The sequence below is a fragment of the Pelophylax lessonae genome (assembly GCF_965119305.1).
Source record: "Pelophylax lessonae genome assembly, chromosome: 1".
NCBI classification, from domain to species: Eukaryota; Metazoa; Chordata; class Amphibia; order Anura; family Ranidae; genus Pelophylax; species Pelophylax lessonae.
In genome coordinates, this window is record NC_138768.1 from 29,119,163 (window position 1) to 29,138,126 (window position 18,964).

An 18,964-nucleotide genomic window follows, 5' to 3' on the forward strand; every position below is an offset into this window, starting at 1 on the left:
AAACACTTGAGAGGAAGAGGAAGTACCCCCTACCCACCCGCGATCCCTGGCCCTGAATGCCAGCATTTCAAAATTCTTGGCCTTTGAAATGCTGTCATTCCGTCTGGTGGAGACGCACAGTTTTAAAAACCTTATGTCGGTGGCTGTCCCACAGTACGTCGCGCCCAGCCGCCACTACTTTTCCAGGCAAGCCATCCCTTCCCTGCACAACCAAGTGGGGGGAAAAAAATCAGGTGTGCACTGCTCAACGCCATCTGTGGCAAGGTCCACCTAACTACCGATATGTGGACCAGTAAGCACGGTCAGGGGCGTTATATCTCCCTAACGGCACACTGGGTAAATGCAGTGGCGGATGGGCCTTAGGCGGATAGCAATTTGGCGCATGTCCTTCCACCACCGAGGATTGCAGGGCGCTTCAGTTTGCCTCCTGTTCCTAACTGCTCCTACTCCGCTTCCTCATCCTCTACCGCCTCCTCATCCTGTCAGCGTAACACCTTCACTACCAACTTCAGCACGGCCAGGGGTAAACGACAGCAGGCAGTTTTAAAACTTGACTGTTTGGGGGAAAAACCACACACCGCGCAGGAGTTGTGGAGGAGCATGGAACAGCAGACAAATGAGTGGTTGCTGCCAGCGAGCCTCAAGCCCGGCCTGGTGGTGTGCGATAACGGGCGAAATCTCATAGCAGCTCTGGGCCTAGCCGGTTTGACGCACATCCCTTGCCTGGCGCATGTGCTGAATTTGGTGGTGCAGAGGTTCCTTAAAAACTACCCCGATATGTCAGATTTGCTGCAGAAAGTGCGGGCCGTCTGTGCGCACTTTCGGCGTTCTCACCCTACTGCTGCTCGCCTGTCAGCGCTGCAGCGTAACTTCGGCCTTCCCGCTCACCGCCTCATTAGTGATGTGCCCACAAGGTGGAACTCCACCTTGCACATGCTGGAATGACTGTGTGAGCAGCAGCAGGCCATAGTGGAGTTTCAGCTGCAGCACGCACGCGTGAGTCGCTCTGCGGAACAGCACCACTTCACCACCAATAACTGGGCCTCCATGCGAGACCTGTGTGCCTTGTTGCGCTGTTTTGAGTACTCCACCAACATGGCCAGTGCCGATGATGCTGTTGTCAGCCTAACTATCCCACTTCTATGCCTCCTTGAAAAAACAATTCGGGCGATGATGGAAGAGGATGTGGCACAGGATGAGGAGGAGGAGGAGGATGAAGAGGTAACATTTCCAAGGCTTTCAGGGCAGTCATTCGCAAGGGGCTCCGAGGGTGGGTTCCTGCACACACAAATGCCAGGGACACAATTGTCCAGCAGGGGCACAGTTCTGGAGGATGAGGAGGATGAGGAGGAGGAGATGGAGGAGGAGATGGAACCATGTTCACAGCAGGGTGGCACCCAGGCCAGCTCATGGCCATCACTGGTGCGTGGCTGGGGGGATACAGAGGACACAGACGATACACCTCCCACAGAGGACAGCCTGTTGTTGCCTCTGGGCAGCCTGGCACACATGAGCGATTACATGCTGCAGTGTCTCCACAACGACCGCCGAGTTGCCCACATTCTAACTTGTGCTGATTACTGGGTGGCCACGCTGCTGGATCCCTGTTACAAGGACAACGTACCATCCTTAATTCACTCACTGGAGCGCGATTGCAAGATGCGCGAGTACAAGCGCACGCTGGTAGACGTGATTCTGCTGGCATTCCCACCTGACAGCGGGGCCACAGTGGAAGCACAAGGCAGAGGAGGAGGAGGAGGAGGAGGAAGAGGTCGCCAACGCAACCAGGGCACCGCCAGCACCTCAGAAGGCAGGGTTAGCATGGCCGACATGTGAAAAAGCTTTGTCAGCACTCCACAACAAACAGCAGCACCAGCAGCTCATATGGAACGTCTTAGCAGGAGGCAGCATTTCACCAACATGGTGGAGCAGTATGTGTGCACACGCCTACATGTAGTGAATGACGGGTCTGCCCCCTTCAACTTCTGGGTCTCCAAATTGGGCACATGGCCTGAGCTTGCCCTTTACGCCTTGGAGGTGCTGGCGTGCCCTGCAGCCAGTGTATTATCTGAACGGGTATTTAGCACGGCTGGGGGCGTTATCACAGACAAGCCGCCTGTCCAGAGACAATGTGGACAAGCTCACGTTCATTAAAATGAACCAGGCATGGATCCCACGGGACTTGTCCGTACCTTGTGCAGAATAGCGATGGATACCGACCTTACCCAGCCATTGTTCTATTTTTGCTCTTTCTCACTCTTTTGGGGTGTACTCTCATTTAAAATTTTTCTGAAAAAAGCAGTGTTGGCTACCTCGTCCTCCTCAGGGCCAGATTAACATAGGGGCTATTGGAGCTGCAGCTCCAGGCCCCTACCATAATATAGGCCCCAGGTTGGCCATATTCACTGTTACCGCTCTTCTGTCACTTGTAAACACAGAAGTCTGGCTTCTATGCTCGCTTCCCCAGGCAGCTCCCTCAGAACCTCCCCACACAGCACGAAGGCCGGACAAGGAGGGACAGTTGCCGATGCATGGATGTGTTTATGGGTTTCAGAGACAGCATCCCATGTTGAATTAGGATGCCAAGGCACGGCCCTTAAGGCCCTTCAAAATCCTCAGCACCAAGCCCATGATACTCTTAATCCGGCCCTGGTCCTCCTCCACCGCCGCTTCCACCTACACCGCCCATAGGTGTGCACAGCCTATTGCATTAGGGTGTGCACCCCAAAGTTTAAATACACATGCATGTGTTTGCCTACATGTACATGGCCCCGATACATTACTCTCCCTGCTGGCAAAGTGAAATAGAGCAGAGCAGGTCCGAGGGAGATCTTTCCCATCTCCTCACTGGCAAACAGAGCGATAATGCTAATGTGCCCTAGGTGATTAGGGTGTGTCCACAGGTTCTCTATGGGGTTTAGGTCAGGCAGGTTTGCTGGCCAATCATGCACAGTGATACCATGATCTTGTGACCAGGTATTGGTACTTTTGGCAGTCTGGGCGTTGCCAAGTCCTGCTGGAAAATGAAATCAGCCTCTCCATAAAGCTGGTCCACAGAATGAAGCATGAAGTACTCTAGAATTTCCTAGTAGAGGGCTGCACTGACTTTGGAGTTCCTAAAACACAGTGGGTCAACACCAGCAGATGACATGGCTCCCCAAATCATCACTGACTGTGGAAACTTCACTGGACCAAATGTAACTTGTACTCTTCCCCTAGAAGCTGGGACCTTGATTTCCAAATGAAACGCAACATTTTCCATAGTGGGTGAGGATTTGGGGAGCCATGTCATCTGCTGGTGTTGGTCCACTGTGTTTTATCAAGTCCAAAGTCAGCGCAGCCCTCTACCAAGACATTCTAGAGAACTTCATGCTTCCCTCTGCTGACCAGCTTTATGGAAATGCTGATTTCATTTTCCAGCAGGACTTGGCAGCTGCCCATACTGCCAAAAATACCAATACCTGGTCACATGATAATGGTATCACTGTGCTTGACTGGTCAGCAAACTCGCCAGACCTAAACCCCATAGAGACTCTGTGGGGTATTGTCAAGAGGAAGATGAGACACCAGACCCAAAAATGCAGATGAGCTTAAGGCCGCTATCAAAGCAACCGGGGCTTCCATAACACCTCAGCAGTGCCACAGGCTGATGGCCTCCATGCCACGCCGCATTGATGCAGTAATTCATACAAAAGAAGCCCCAACCATGTATTGAGTGTATACTATACTATACTGTACATGGACAGACTTTTCAGTAAGCCACATTTCTGTATTAAAAATCCAGCTTTTGCAAATTTTATTTATGTTCAGCAAATCCACAAACTAATAAAATGATTTATTATTGTTTATAAGGTCATCTGTCTGTTGACTGCTGTATATAAAACCCCTTCAATATAGTTGTTGTTACCTCAGGGGATGAGGGGAGTCATAAAAAAAAAATGTATAGGCTATAATAGAGTACCAGCACCTCATTTGGGCCACTTAAAGCACTGCTTAAAGCCAATAGAGTAGGAGATAATTGGACAGATTGGGGTAAGGAGTTCCATAGGATTAGAGAGGCCCTTGAAAAGTCCTGGAGGCGAGCATGGGAGGAGATGACGAGGGAGCTAGAGAACAGGAGGTTTTGAGAGGAATGAAGAGAGCGATTAGGTTGGTATGTACATGATTTTTCCTTTGTACTGTTTCAAAATTCAATAAAAACTATTGAAAAGGGAAATGCATTTTTGGGGATGAAACAAATAGAATGTACATTATATACGCTACCTGCAGGAAACCCTTAGCAAATAAAGATTTCTAAAATGTGTTACTTTTAACAATACAATTCTATAATGGATGGAAATGTAGCACCCTCCTAGGTAGGTGCTAGAAGAGAGAGTATAGTTTTGGGGTTTTTCTGCTTAACAGAGAGATTGCCAGGTACATTTATGTTGCTCTCTGCCTACCAGAGAACATGATCTGCTAGTGAGGTCTGTTCCTAGTGCTCAGGTGCAGCTCATCTTGTCAGAAGTGTTTAACACTGGTCCAATAGGGAGGCATTTTGGACAGTGGGAGGAAACCTGACAAATTAGTGCACAGGCATTTCGTACCACCATGGTGATTGGCAGAGGAAAGTGCATTGGTGCATGCTGGAATACTGTATAAATGCCAAAGGCACATGTGCTCGGGTCTTTCAGCTGGAGAACGAGGTCCTGGAGGGAGAGGGTGGCTGCCCCTCCTCTGTAAAAGCTGCCATGCGGCCTCAGGTGGTCGACCTGAGGGCTGGCGAGTCAGAGAGGAGCTGAACCCAGATGTTCTGCAGAGCTGACTGGAAGGGAGACACTGGAGAGGATCTGACTCTGCCTACGGTGAGTACAGATCTGTGTCGTGGGGCCTGTTCTGAGAGGGCCACCCCTTCTGTGGAAGAGTCAGTGGACGGGTGTCACTCAGGGGGATGCTAGAGAGTGTCCTAAAGATAAAGTAGTTGCAACAAGTCTGCTGCTAGAGAGAGCAAGAGGACTTGATTCTTCAATGCAAGTAGCAGTATGGTTAAAGCAGTGTGTCTGCTTCCACAAATAACCTGGTGAGGCCAAGTGAGAGTTGTCCTTATCTACTGTGAATAGTTTGAGTTTGAGTATTCCACTATTCCCTTCTCCCATCCAAGTGCCACAATAAATATAAAACCAAAACCCCTGGACTGTTTATTGAGTAACAAGCAACTGGGAGTAAGGATGGATGAGTGAACTGTCCCTAAATGACTGTCCTCAGGTAATCAGAGGAGGCCTGAGAAGTCATCACACAGCAAGCCCTATGGGAACAGTGCTACAGAAACATCCAGTGCTTTCTGGAAAACATTATAATTTAAAATTTAAATTGTCATTTAAATGTAAATAAAGAATATAAGGCATACCAAAAAAAAAAAAAAAAAAAACAGAAGAAAGTCAATGTAATTTCCCAAACATTGTCAGCCACTGGTAACTGTGTCGGGACCACTCAGGGCACACGCTCTAGGCATAGCTCTGTTTACATTCTGGTACACATATATGCACAAATATCCACAAACAAGGTCCATAATGGCATGAATGAGTCCTGACCTCAACCCGATAGAACACCTTTGGGATGAATTAGAGTGGAGCAGAGACAGTGAGCCAGGCCTTCTGATCCACATCAGTGTCTGACCTCACAAATGGACTTCTGGAAGAATGGTTGAACATTACCATAGACCATTTGTGAGGTGTGACCTAAACCTTGTGGACAGCCTTCCCAGAAGAGTTGAAGGTGTTCTAGCTGCAAAGGGTGGGCCAACTAAATATTGAACACTATGGACTAAGACTGGAATGCCAATAAAGTTCATGTGCGTGTAAAGGCAGACGTCCCAAAAATGTTGGTAATATAGTGTATCTGCCTGTGTTTCTCTCATTATTGAGGACACCATTGATCCTGACCTAATCTCCAACTCCATTTGCAGAAACGCAGCCCCAAGTTTGCAAGGAACCTCCACCATGCTTCATTGTTGCCTGCAGACATTCATTATTGTACAACTCTCCAGCTCTTTACAAACAAACTGCCTCCTGCTACAGTCAAATATTTCAATTTTTGACTCATCAGTTCACCTGCTGCCATTTTTCTGCACCCCAGTCCCTATGTTTTCCTGCATAGCTGAGTCGCTTAGCCTTGTTTCCATGTCGGTGGTATGGCTTTTTGGTCAGAATTCTTCCATGAAGAACACTTCTGGCCAGACTTCTCCAGACAGTAGATGGGTGTACCCATGGGTGTTTATAGTGCAAGGGCCTGCCTGATTGGATACAGAGTGAATGGATAGATAGGTGGGTATTTCTAATCAATAGGCAGTGGTGGCTGGTGCTTGGTAATTTGGGGGGGCGGCAGACCATGCGCACCTTCCCCCCCCCCACCCCCCCCCCCGTCGGTCCATTGGGTCGTCGGGTTGTTCGGTCAGTCAGGCGACACATTCCTCCCCTCCCCCTCTCTGCCTCCTTACCTCCTCACCTCTTTCCTCCTGTCGGTAGACGGGGAGTACTGGATGGCTGAGCCGCTGTCCTCCCCTCCCCTAGCCGCCATGTGTCTTCTGCCTCTTCTTGGCAACTGGCCAGTAAGATCACTTCTCTTTTCAGCCAATCAGGAAAGGGGTCTCACAACCCTTTTCCTGATTGGCTGGGAGGAGATTCAGTGCGACAATAGTGAATATTCATTCGATATTGTCACACAAATGGGTGGGCTCGGGGAGCAGGAAAGTAGAGGATGCAGGGTGTGTGCTAATGAGGTCAGCTGGTCAACTCCTTCCTGTGTCATGACCTATAGTCTGTCCAGGAAGTAGGGCAGAAGAAAAGGATACGTGTTTTGAAACAGCCATGAAGACAGTGAGGTAAGCGTGTGTAGAATAAATGGAAAGCTGTTTTATTTTTACAAAAGAAGTACATTAATGCAATCTTGGTACACAGGGGAGCTGGAATTTAGAACAAAAAGAAAGCGAACAAAGCTGAACTTATCCTTTAAATTTCTTTGACTGACCACTGCATCTTCAAAACCAGTGATCAATGGTCTTCTCCCGGTTTTTGGACTTGGAGGCAGCGGGGGACTAATGCAGCTTCAAACTGATGCTGCACCCACCTAGGTAAATATGTAAGTTTCTTTTTTTTAATTTCCATGACTTTCTTTTAAGTGTATTTTTTACTGAGAATATAGGTTTGATACAAAGTTGCACAAATATGGTGCAACATCAAGATTTACAATTATCATCATTTTTTTGTACAGATTCTTCTTTTCCAGAAATACACCTTTTAATGTTCAGGTAGCTTAAAATGTGCATTTTTACATGTGTGCGAAAACTGAAATAAAAAACAAAAAAAATTGCTCTGGCGGAGAAAGTGTTAAAGCTGAACTCCAGGCAAATAATGAAATACACAAATGAAAAGCATACATGGAAGTTCTGATTTTTCTATGCTGCAGTTCAGAAACACTTACAGGTCTTTTACCTCCCCCAGTCTGTGGCTGATACCAAGTAAAATGCCGGCACTTACACCAATGTAATGAGGTGCTATTCAATATAGAGCTGCATTCATTTGTGTCTTTTATATCTGCCTGGGGTTCAGATTTTAGACCTTTAAAATGCACATAAGCCATAAACTACATAAAAACAGTCTGAGTGGTCAATCCACAGCAGGACTTTAATATAGAAATCCTCCACTCTGCCATGTGCTGGAGGTTGTAAAAAAAAAAAAAAAAATAGCACAGATTGCACATGTGTATGTATAAAGAATGACAAAAGAACAATTTGAATTAAAATGTGAGCACACTTAACACTTTCCCCAACTAACTTTCCCTTGAATTTAACCATTAACGCATAACCACGTATCCCTACGTTGGCTGATTTTAAGTGGTTGTAGCGGGGTGATGCCTCTAGCTAGAGGCATCATCCTGGTACCGTTTTTTAGAGCCGGTCGTCGGCTTTCCGGTGGTAATGACCGATGTGGCTCAGGAGCTGCTCGGTCATTACCCCTGCGAGCGGGAGGGGATGCCCCCCCCTCCCGCCACCTTCTGCGGCTCTGCCAGGTCCCCCGTCCCACCGGTAGATCTGAGCATGTCTGCCGGCTGGATGGAGTCCCGATCAAAGCTGGATGCAGCTTCAATCGGGTCTCTAATGACGTAACCCGAAAGCGGCGTCCATGACGTCACGTCCGGGTTAATCGGCTGCTAAAGGCGCTGAATTTAAAAAGTGAATGTGTTCAAAAATGCAGTTTTCAGCGTTTTAAATACATGGAAGTGTAGTGGAGGGGTCTGGGGTCTTTTAGACCCCCGATCCCTCCATAAAGAGTACCTGTCACTGCATATTGCTGTCACAAGGGATATTTACATTGCTTGTGACAGCAATAAAAGTGATCTGATTTTTTTTTTTTTTTTAAACCTGTGGTAAAATGAAAAATAAATAAAATAAATAGGAAAAAAAATAAAAAATTAGCTGCCCCTGTCACCATGAGCTCACGCACGAAAAAAACGTATACAGAAGTCGTGCCCAGAAATAAAATTGCTGTTCAAACCACACATGAGAGGTATCACCACGATTGCCAGAGCGTGAGTAATAATTAAAAAAAAAGAGCTAAACTCTAACTCTAAACTGGTAATCATTAAACATTTTTAAAGCGTCACCTATGGAGATTTTTATTGACCGTAGTATGTCGCCATTCCACAGGTGTGCACAATTTTAAACCATAACATGTTGGGTATCTATTTACTCGACGTGACATCATCTTTCACAATATACAAAAAAAAATGGACAAACTTTACTGTTTAGTTTTTTTTAAATGCAGTGAAATGTAATTTTTCATAATTTTTCCAAAAAAATGGCGTTTGAAAGACTGCAGTGCAAACACCGCGTGACAAAAAATATTGCAATGATCCCCATTTTATTCTCCAGAGTCTTTGCTAAATATATATATATATATATATATATATATATATATATATATATATATATATAAAATGTTTGGGGGTTCTAAGTAGTTTTCTAGCATAAAATACTGATTTTAACTTGTGAACAAAATGTGTCAAAAATGGGCTCGGTCCTTAAGTGGTTAACCATGTCCCCTCTAGAGCATTTTTTTTTTGCACACAAATAATATCTTAATTTTTAGTTATAAAATTATCTAAAAGCCCCCAGGACATAATATATGTTTTTAAAGCAGAGGCCTTGTAGAACAAAAATCGGTGTATTCTGACAATGGAGAGTCCCGCTACCAGAATACAATATCTCAGTGGGAGGATTTAAAGTGATCACTTTTACAACAACAAAAAGTAACAGATCGCTCCATTCACACAAACAGAGCGGATAGAGGAATCCCCCCTTTTTACAGCTTTAAAGAACAGACTCTTACAACAACTTCTCCAACACCCTGACACCGTTATAGATTGTCACAAGTTTTGTCACTGTCACCCACTCCCGTCACAGTCACACACCCCCTGTCACTTTCTGGACAGCTTGGTTTGCATGTAAATGAGGGGACATTCTATATCCATTCTATACATTCTTATAATATTTCCATCACATGGATTTCTTCCAATCATTGTGTAAAGTCCTATTTGTTGTTCTTTATCACCCTGATCACTGTTTTTCTCTTGCAACTAAGTTACATACCTGTATATCTTTTCTTCAGGTAAATCGACATCATCTTCTTTTGACCTCACAGTGAACACTCCTCCAATAATCAAATCTCCCTCCTGAAAATATTGGAATTCATTAAATACATTAGTAAAATGAAGGGTACAGGCCGGACTCTGCATTCCTGATCTCCAGAGTGTCATACATTGCAGGATCACACAGAACTGGAAGACGTAGGCATAGGATACACCCATGGCTCCGATCACTGGATTCTTCTTTAATTAAAGCCTATAATTCTCCATTGTGACACAGACCTGTGCAGCATGTGTATCACAAGGATGATACGATAAGCTGGCTCCTCTCCCCTCTTTTTATACAGTTCAGTACCATACATCTCTCATTGCTCTCAATATACCGACATCATCTTCTATCTACTTTTAGTTGTTTGTGCAGGTAGTTTATTTGTGAGTGGTTAAGTTTAGTTCTCTATTATTCATATTATTTTAAAACCTCTAAACCAAGACACAGAATATATTTAAAATAAATTCTATTCAGCAAGGTTCAATGTTAAATATTCTGTATGCCAAGAAATCATTCAATACACAGGTAGTGCCAGATAATATCATAATTAGAGTTGAGCGGACACCTGGATGTCCGTGTTCGACGGGTTCGGCCGAACTTGAAAAAAAAGTCCGGGTCCGTGTCCCGGACTTTTTCCGAACTTTACCCGGACACCGAACCCCATTGAAGTCAATGGGGACCCGAACTTTCAGGCACTAAAATGGCTCTAAAACACCAATGGAAAGGGCTAGAGTGCTGCAAATGGCAGCAAAACGTAGTTAAGAGCATGGCAAGTGCTCTGCAAACAAATGTGGATAGGGAAATAACTTAAAACAAAAAAAAAAACTGAAAAATAAAGCAATTTTCATCATCTGTGAAGGACGAGGCCCATATGGAGTAGGAGGGAGGTTGAGGTGGTGGTGGATGTGGCGGTGTAGGTGGAAGCGGCGGTGGAGGAGGACGAGGTAGCCAACACTGCTTTTTTTCAGTCATTTTAAATGAGGGTACACCCCAAAAGAGTGAGAAAGATCAAAAATAGAACAATGGCTGGGTAAGGTCAGTATCCATCTCTATTCTGCACAAGATACGGAAAAGTCCTGTGGGATCCATTCCTGGTTCATTTTAATGAACGGGAGCTTGTCCACATTGTCTCTGGACAGGCGGCTGTGCTTGTCTGTGATAACGCCCCCAGCCGTGCTAAATACACGTTCATATAATACACTGGCTGCAGGGCACGCCAGCCCCTTCAAGGCGTATAGGGCAAGCTCAGGCCATGTGCCCAATCTGGAGACCCAGAAGTTGAAGGGGGCAGACCCGTCATTCACTACTTGTAGGCGTGTGCACACATACTGCTCCACCATGTTGGTGAAATGCTGCCTCCTGCTAAGACGTTCCATATGCGCTGCTGGTGCTGCTGTTTGTTGTGGCATGCTGACAAAGCTTTTCCACATTTCGGCCATGCTAACCCTGCATTCTGAGGTGCTGGCGGTGCCCTGGTTGCGTTGGCGACCTCTTCCTCCTCCTCCTCTGCCTTGGCCTTGTGCTTCCACTGTGGCCCGCTGTCAGGTGGGAATGCCAGCAGCATCGCGTCTACCAGCGTGCGCTTGTACTCGCGCATCTTGCGATCGCGCTCCAGTGAGTGAATTAAGGACAGTACGTTGTCCTTGTAACGGGGATCCAGCAGCGTGGCCACCCAGTAATCAGCACAAGTTAGAATGTGGGCAACTCGGCGGTCGTTGTGGAGACACTGCAGCATGTAATCGCTCATGTGTGCCAGGCTGCCCAGAGGCAACGAAAGGCTGTCCTCTGTGGGAGGTGTATCGTCTGTGTCCTCTGTATCCCCCCAGCCACGCACCAGTGATGGCCATGAGCTGGCCTGGGTGCCACCCTGCTGTGAACATGGTTCCATCTCCTCCTCCATCTCCTCCTCCTCATCCTCCTCATCCTCCAGAACTGTGCCCCTGCTGGACAATTGTGTCCCTGGCGTTTGTGGGTGCAGGAACCCACCCTCGGAGCCACTTGCGAATGACTGCCCTGAAAGCCTTGGAAATGTTACCTCTTCATCCTCCTCCTCCTCATCCTGTGCCACATCCTCTTCCATCATTGCCCAAATCGTTTTTTGAAGGAGGCATAGAAGTGGGATAGTTAAGCTGACAACGGCGTCATCGGCACTGGCCATGTTGGTGGAGTACTCAAAACAGCGCAACAAGGCACACAGGTCTCGCATGGAGGCCCAGTTATTGGTGGTGAAGTGGTGCTGTTCCGCAGAGCGACTCACGCGTGCGTGCTGCAGCTGAAACTCCACTATGGCCTGCTGCTGCTCGCACAGTCTTTCCAGCATGTGCAAGGTGGAGTTCCACCTTGTGGGCACATCACATATGAGGCGGTGAGCGGGAAGGCCGAAGTTACGCTGCAGCGCTGACAGGCGAGCAGCAGCAGGGTGAGAACGCCGAAAGTGCGCACAGACGGCGCGCACTTTCTGCAGCAGCTCTGACATATCAGGGTAATTTTTAAGGAACCTCTGCACCACCAAATTCAGCACATGCGCCAGGCAAGGGATGTGCGTCAAACCGGCTAGTCCCAGAGCTGCTATGAGATTTCGCCCGTTATCGCACCCCACCAGGCCGGGCTTGAGGCTCGCTGGCAGCAACCACTCATTTGTCTGCTGTTCCATGCTCTTCCACAACTCCTGCGCAGTGTGTGGTTTTTCCCCCAAACAGGCAAGTTTTAAAACTGCCTGCTGTCGTTTACTCCTGGCTGTGCTGAAGTTGGTGGTGAAGGTGTTACGCTGACCGGATGAGAAGGAGGTAGAGGATGAGGAAGCGGAGTAGGAGGAGTTAGGAATAGGAGGCAAACTGAAGCGCCCTGCAATCCTCAGTGGTGGAAGGACATGTGCCAAATTGCTATCCGCCTCAGGCCCATCCGCCACTGCATTTACCCAGTGTGCTGTTAGGGAGATATAACGCCCCTAACCGCGCTTACTGGTCCACGTATCGGTAGTTAGGTGGACCTTGGCGCAGATGGCATTGCGCAGTGCACACCTGATTTTTTCCCCCACTTGGTTGTGCAGGGAAGGGATGGATTGCCTGGAAAAGTAGTGGCGGCTGGGCACGACGTACTGTGGGACAGCCACCGACAGCATTTCAAAGGCCAAGAATTTTGAAATGCTGGCATTCAGGGCCAGGGATCGCGGGTGGGTAGGGGGGTACTTCCTCTGAAGTGTTTGGGAGATGGAAAGCTGAACGCTTCCACGGGACATTGTGGAGATGATTGGTGACCCAGGTGGTGGTGTTGCTGACAGATCATCTGTTTGCGGGGTGGCAGGTGCCGGTATCACTACAGAGGTGGATGGAGAGGCCGAGACTGCAGCAGAAGAGGAAGCAGGAGGAGCCAGAGACCTTTCTTGGTTTTGAAGGTGTCTACTCCACTGCAGCTCGTGCTTTGCACTTAGATGCCTGATCATGCAGGTTGTGCTCAGGTTGAGAAGGTTTATGCCTCGCTTCAGACTCTGACTGCACAGGGTGCAAACCACTCGTGTCCTGTCATCAGCACATTTTCTGAAGAACTTCCACGCTGGAGAACTCCTTTGAGCTGGCTTTGGTGCGCTTGGTCCCTTGCTGCGTTGGGCAGTAGCAGGCGTAGTGTCTAGGGCTCGGCCGCTCCGCTTCTGCACCCTTCTCCCTCTTCTGCTGTGCTGGTGGCTCTGTGCGACCACCGCCTCTTCCTCCAAACTACTCAGGTCACCTGCATGACCTTCATTCCATGTGGGGTCGAGGACCTCATCGTCCTCCACATCATCTTCCACCCAGTCTTCACCCCTGCCCTCCTTGTCGGTCTCCACAATTCTGAGTGCCGTAGCAGTTGGCTCCTGCGTTTCGTCATCATCGGAGACGTGCTGCGATGGTCCTTCCATGTACTCATCTTGAGAAATAAGTGGTTGGGCATCGCTGCATCGTGGATGGCCCTGGGAAACCCTGCTGACAGAGTCATCAAAAAGAAGAAGAGACTGCTGCATGACTTGGGGCTCAGACTGCTTGCCTGATTTGCAAGGGGGTGAGGTGAAAGACGGTTGGACATCGGCTGCAGGTGCCAACTCTGACCTTTCTGCAGTAGACTGGGTGGGAGACAATGTGAAGGAACTGGAGGCACTGTCAGCAACCCAATCTACTATCGCCTGTACTTCTTCTGGCCTCATCACTTCTAGAGGCGCATGATGCCCTACCAAATACTGCTGCAGGTTCTGTCGCCTACTCACACTTGAGGAAGGTGTTTCACTTGTGCGTGTAGCTGTCACAGATCGACCACGTCCTCTCCTTGCAACAGGAGCTCTACCAGCAGCACCACGACCCAGGTCACGGCCCCTATTTGACGGTCTCCTCATATTTCTGTAATTTATGATCTTGCCCTAGAAAGGTGTTTATTGAATAGCGGAACAAAACAACAACAGTATCGCACGGGTGTATCTCACAGTCAAATATGCAAACTATGCCGCAATTTAATTTTTTTTACCCCAAAAGGGTGTTTATTAAATAGCGGAATAGAAAAAAAGTATTCAAAGACAACGGGTGTATCTCACAGTCAAATATGCAAAGTATGCCGCAAATTTAATTTTTTTCACCCCAAAAGGGTGTATATTGAATAGCGAAATAGAAAAAGGATATAAAACGGTTTATCTCACACGTACAAACACAGACTAGGCCCCGATTACAATTTTTTGTACCCTAAAGGGAGGATGAGGAAGAGGAGTAGGAGGAGTTCGGAACAGGAGGCAAACTGGAGCGCCCTGCAATCCTTGGCGGTGGAAGGAGATGCGCCAAACAAATTTAAAAGGTGTATCTCACACGTACCGATACAGACTATTCCGTAATTTAATTTTTTTCACCCCAAAAGGGTGTATATTGAATAGCGAAATAGAAAAAGGATATAAAACGGTTTATCTCACACGTACAAACACAGACTAGGCCCCGATTACAATGTTTTGTACCCTAAAGGGAGGATGAGGAAGAGGAGTAGGAGGAGTTCGGAACAGGAGGCAAACTGAAGCACCCTGCAATCCTTGGTGGCGATTGAAGGAGATGCGCCAAACAAATTTAAAAGGTGTATCTCACGCGTACCGATACAGACTATGCCGTAATTTAAATTTTTTCACCCCAAAAGGGTGTATATTGAATAGCGGAATAGAGAATTTTTTTATAAAACGGTGAATCTCACACGTACAAACAAAGACTAGGCCCCGATTACAATTTTTTGTACCCTAATGGGAGGATGAGGATGAGGAAGAGGAGCAGGAGGAGTTCGGAACAGGAGGCAAACTGAAGCGCCCTGCAATCCTCGGCGGTGGAAGGAGATGCGCCAAACAAATTTAAAAGGTGTATCTCATACGTACCGATACAGACTATGCCGTAATTTAATTTTTTACACTCCAAAAGGGTGTCTATTGAATAGCGGAATAGGAAAAATTTTATAAAATGGTGTATCTCACACGTACAAACACAGACTAGGCCCCGATTACAATTTTTTTGTACCCTAAAGGGAGGATGAGGATGAGGAAGAGGAGTAGGAGGAGTTCGGAACAGGAGGCAAACTGAAGCGCCCTGCAATCCTCGGCGGTGGAAGGAGATGCGCCAAACAAATTTAAAAAGGTGTATCTCACACGTACCGATACAGACTATGCCGTAATTTAATTTTTTACACTCCAAAAGGGTGTATATTGAATTGCGGAATAGGAAAAATTTTATAACACGGTGTATCTCACACGTACAAACACACACTAGGCCCCGATTACAATTTGTTGTACCCTAAAGTAAGGATGAGGATGAGGAAGAGGAGTAGGAGGAGTTCGGAACAGGAGGCAAACTGAAGCGCCCTGCAATCTTCGGCGGTGGAAGGAGATGCACCAAACAAATTTAAAAAGGTGTATCTCACATGTACTGATACAGACTATGCCGTAATTTAATTTTTTACACTCCAAAAGGGTGTATATTGAATAGCGGAATAGAAAAATTTTATAAAACGGTGTATCTCACACGTACAAACACAGACTAGGCCCCGATTACAATTTTTTTTGTACCCTAAAGGGAGGATGAGGATGAGGAAGAGGAGTAGGAGGAGTTCGGAACAGGAGGCAAACTGAAGCACCCTGCAATCCTCGGCGGTGGAAGGAGATGCGCCAAACAAATTTAAAAGGTGTATCTCATACGTACCGATACAGACTATGCCGTAATTTAATTTTTTACACTCCAAAAGGGTGTCTATTGAATAGCGGAATAGGAAAAATTTTATAAAATGGTGTATCTCACACGTACAAACACAGACTAGGCCCCGATTACAATTTTTTGTACCCTAAAGGGAGGATGAGGATGAGGAAGAGGAGCAGGAGGAGTTCGGAACAGGAGGCAAACTGAAGCGCCCTGCAATCCTCGGCGGTGGAAGGAGATGCGCCAAACAAATTTAAAAGGTGTATCTCACACGTACCGATACAGACTATGCCGTAATTTTATTTTTTTACACTCCAAAAGGGTGTATATTGAATAGCGGAATAGGAAAAATTTTATAAAGCGGTGTATCTCACACGTACAAACACAGACTAGGCCCCGATTACAATTTTTTTGTACCCTAAAGGGAGGATGAGGATGAGGAAGAGGAGTAGGAGGAGTTCGGAACAGGAGGCAAATTGAAGCGCCCTGCAATCCTCGGCGGTGGAAGGAGATGCGCCAAACAAATTTAAAAAGGTGTATCTCACACGTACCGATACAGACTATGCCGTAATTTAATTTTTTACACTCCAAAAGGGTGTATATTGAATTGCGGAATAGGAAAAATTTTATAACACGGTGTATCTCACACGTACAAACACAGACTAGGCCCCGATTACAATTTTTTGTACCCTAAAGGGAGGATGAGGATGAGGAAGAGGAGCAGGAGGAGTTCGGAACAGGAGGCAAACTGAAGCGCCCTGCAATCCTCGGCGGTGGAAGGAGATGCGCCAAACAAATTTAAAAGGTGTATCTCACACGTACCGATACAGACTATGCCGTAATTTTATTTTTTTACACTCCAAAAGGGTGTATATTGAATAGCGGAATAGGAAAAATTTTATAAAGCGGTGTATCTCACACGTACAAACACAGACTAGGCCCCGATTACAATTTTTTTGTACCTTAAAGGGAGGATGAGGATGAGGAAGAGGAGTAGGAGGAGTTCGGAACAGGAGGCAAATTGAAGCGCCCTGCAATCCTCGGCGGTGGAAGGAGATGCGCCAAACAAATTTAAAAAGGTGTATCTCACACGTACCGATACAGACTATGCCGTAATTTAATTTTTTACACTCCAAAAGGGTGTATATTGAATTGCGGAATAGGAAAAATTTTATAACACGGTGTATCTCACACGTACAAACACAGACTAGGCCCCGATTACAATTTTTTGTACCCTAAAGGGAGGATGAGGATGAGGAAGAGGAGCAGGAGGAGTTCGGAACAGGAGGCAAACTGAAGCGCCCTGCAATCCTCGGCGGTGGAAGGAGATGCGCCAAACAAATTTAAAAGGTGTATCTCACACGTACCGATACAGACTATGCCGTAATTTTATTTTTTTACACTCCAAAAGGGTGTATATTGAATAGCGGAATAGGAAAAATTTTATAAAGCGGTGTATCTCACACGTACAAACACAGACTAGGCCCCGATTACAATTTTTTTGTACCCTAAAGGGAGGATGAGGATGAGGAAGAGGAGTAGGAGGAGTTCGGAACAGGAGGCAAATTGAAGCGCCCTGCAATCCTCGGCGGTGGAAGGAGATGCGCCAAACAAATTTAAAAAGGTGTATCTCACACGTACCGATACAGACTATGCCGTAATTTAATTTTTTACACTCCAAAAGGGTGTATATTGAATTGCGGAATAGGAAAAATTTTATAACACGGTGTATCTCACACGTACAAACACAGACTAGGCCCCGATTACAATTTTTTGTACCCTAAAGTAAGGATGAGGATGAGGAAGAGGAGTAGGAGGAGTTCGGAACAGGAGGCAAACTGAAGCGCCCTGCAATCTTCGGCGGTGGAAGGAGATGCACCAAACAAATTTAAAAAGGTGTATCTCACATGTACTGATACAGACTATGCCGTAATTTAATTTTTTACACTCCAAAAGGGTGTATATTGAATAGCGGAATAGAAAAATTTTATAAAACGGTGTATCTCACACGTACAAACACAGACTAGGCCCCGATTACAATTTTTTTGTACCCTAAAGGGAGGATGAGGATGAGGAAGAGGAGTAGGAGGAGTTCGGAACAGGAGGCAAACTGAAGCACCCTGCAATCCTCGGCGGTGGAAGATGCACCCCAAAAATTGGAAAGGTGTATCTCACACGTACCGATACAGACTATGCCGCAATTTAATTCTTTTTACCCCAAAGGGTGTAGATTGAATAGCGGAATAGAAAATATGATATCAAAAGGTGTATCTATCTCACACGTACAGACCCAGACTAGGCCCCGATTACTATTTTTTGTACCTTAAAGGCAGGATGAGGAGTAGGAGGAGTTCGGAACAGGCAGGAAGCAAACTGAAGCACCCTGCAATCCTCGGAGGTGGAAGATGCGCCCTAAAAATTTGGAAGGTGTATCTAACACGTACCGATACAGACTATGCCGCAATTTAATTCTTTTTACCCCAAGGGTGTAGATTGAATAGCGGAATAGAAAATATGATATCAAAAGGTGTATCTACCTCACACGTACAGACCCAGACTAGGCCCTGATTACTATTTTTTGTACCCTAAAGGGAGGATGAGGAAGAGGAGTAGGAGGAGTTCGGAACAGGAGGCAAACTGAAGCACCCTGCAATCCTCGGCGGTGGAAGATGCGCCCCAAAAATTGGAAAGGTGTATCTCACACGTACCAATACAGACTATGCCGCAATTTAATTCTTTTTACCCCAAAGGGTGTATAGCGGAATAGAAAATATGATATCAAAAGGTGTATCTGTCTCACACGTACAGACCAAGACTAGGCCCCGATTACTATTTTTTGTACCCTAAAGGCAGGATGAGGAGTAGGAGGAGTTTGGAACAGGCAGGAAGCAAACTGAAGCACCCTGCAATCCTCGGCGGTGGAAGATGCGCCCCAAAAATTGGAAAGGTGTATCTCACAAGTACCGATACAGACTATGCCGCAATTTAATTCTTTTTACCCCAAAGGGTGTAGATTAAATAGCGGAATAGAAAATATGATATCAAAAGGTGTATCTATCTCACACGTACAGACCCAGACTAGGCCCTGATTACTATTTTTTGTACCCTAAAGGCAGGA

The 18,964-nt window shown here is 46.5% G+C and overlaps 2 protein-coding genes across 2 annotated transcripts in view; both read right to left on the bottom strand.

The window, feature by feature from the left end:
- The window catches only part of LOC309566803 (vomeronasal type-2 receptor 26-like), a gene marked incomplete at both ends in the record, with an annotated part of 356,998 nt that extends 347,155 nt beyond the window's left edge, over positions 1 to 9,843 (bottom strand). The window contains one exon of the mRNA XM_082272118.1: positions 9,626 to 9,843. Coding sequence (XP_082128244.1) covers positions 9,626 to 9,843 — 218 coding nt within the window. The remainder of the gene's footprint in view (positions 1 to 9,625) is intronic.
- Positions 1 to 18,964, bottom strand: part of LOC309567099 (vomeronasal type-2 receptor 26-like) — a gene marked incomplete at its 3' end in the record, with an annotated part of 254,334 nt that overhangs the window by 91,143 nt on the left and 144,227 nt on the right. The window lies entirely within an intron of this gene.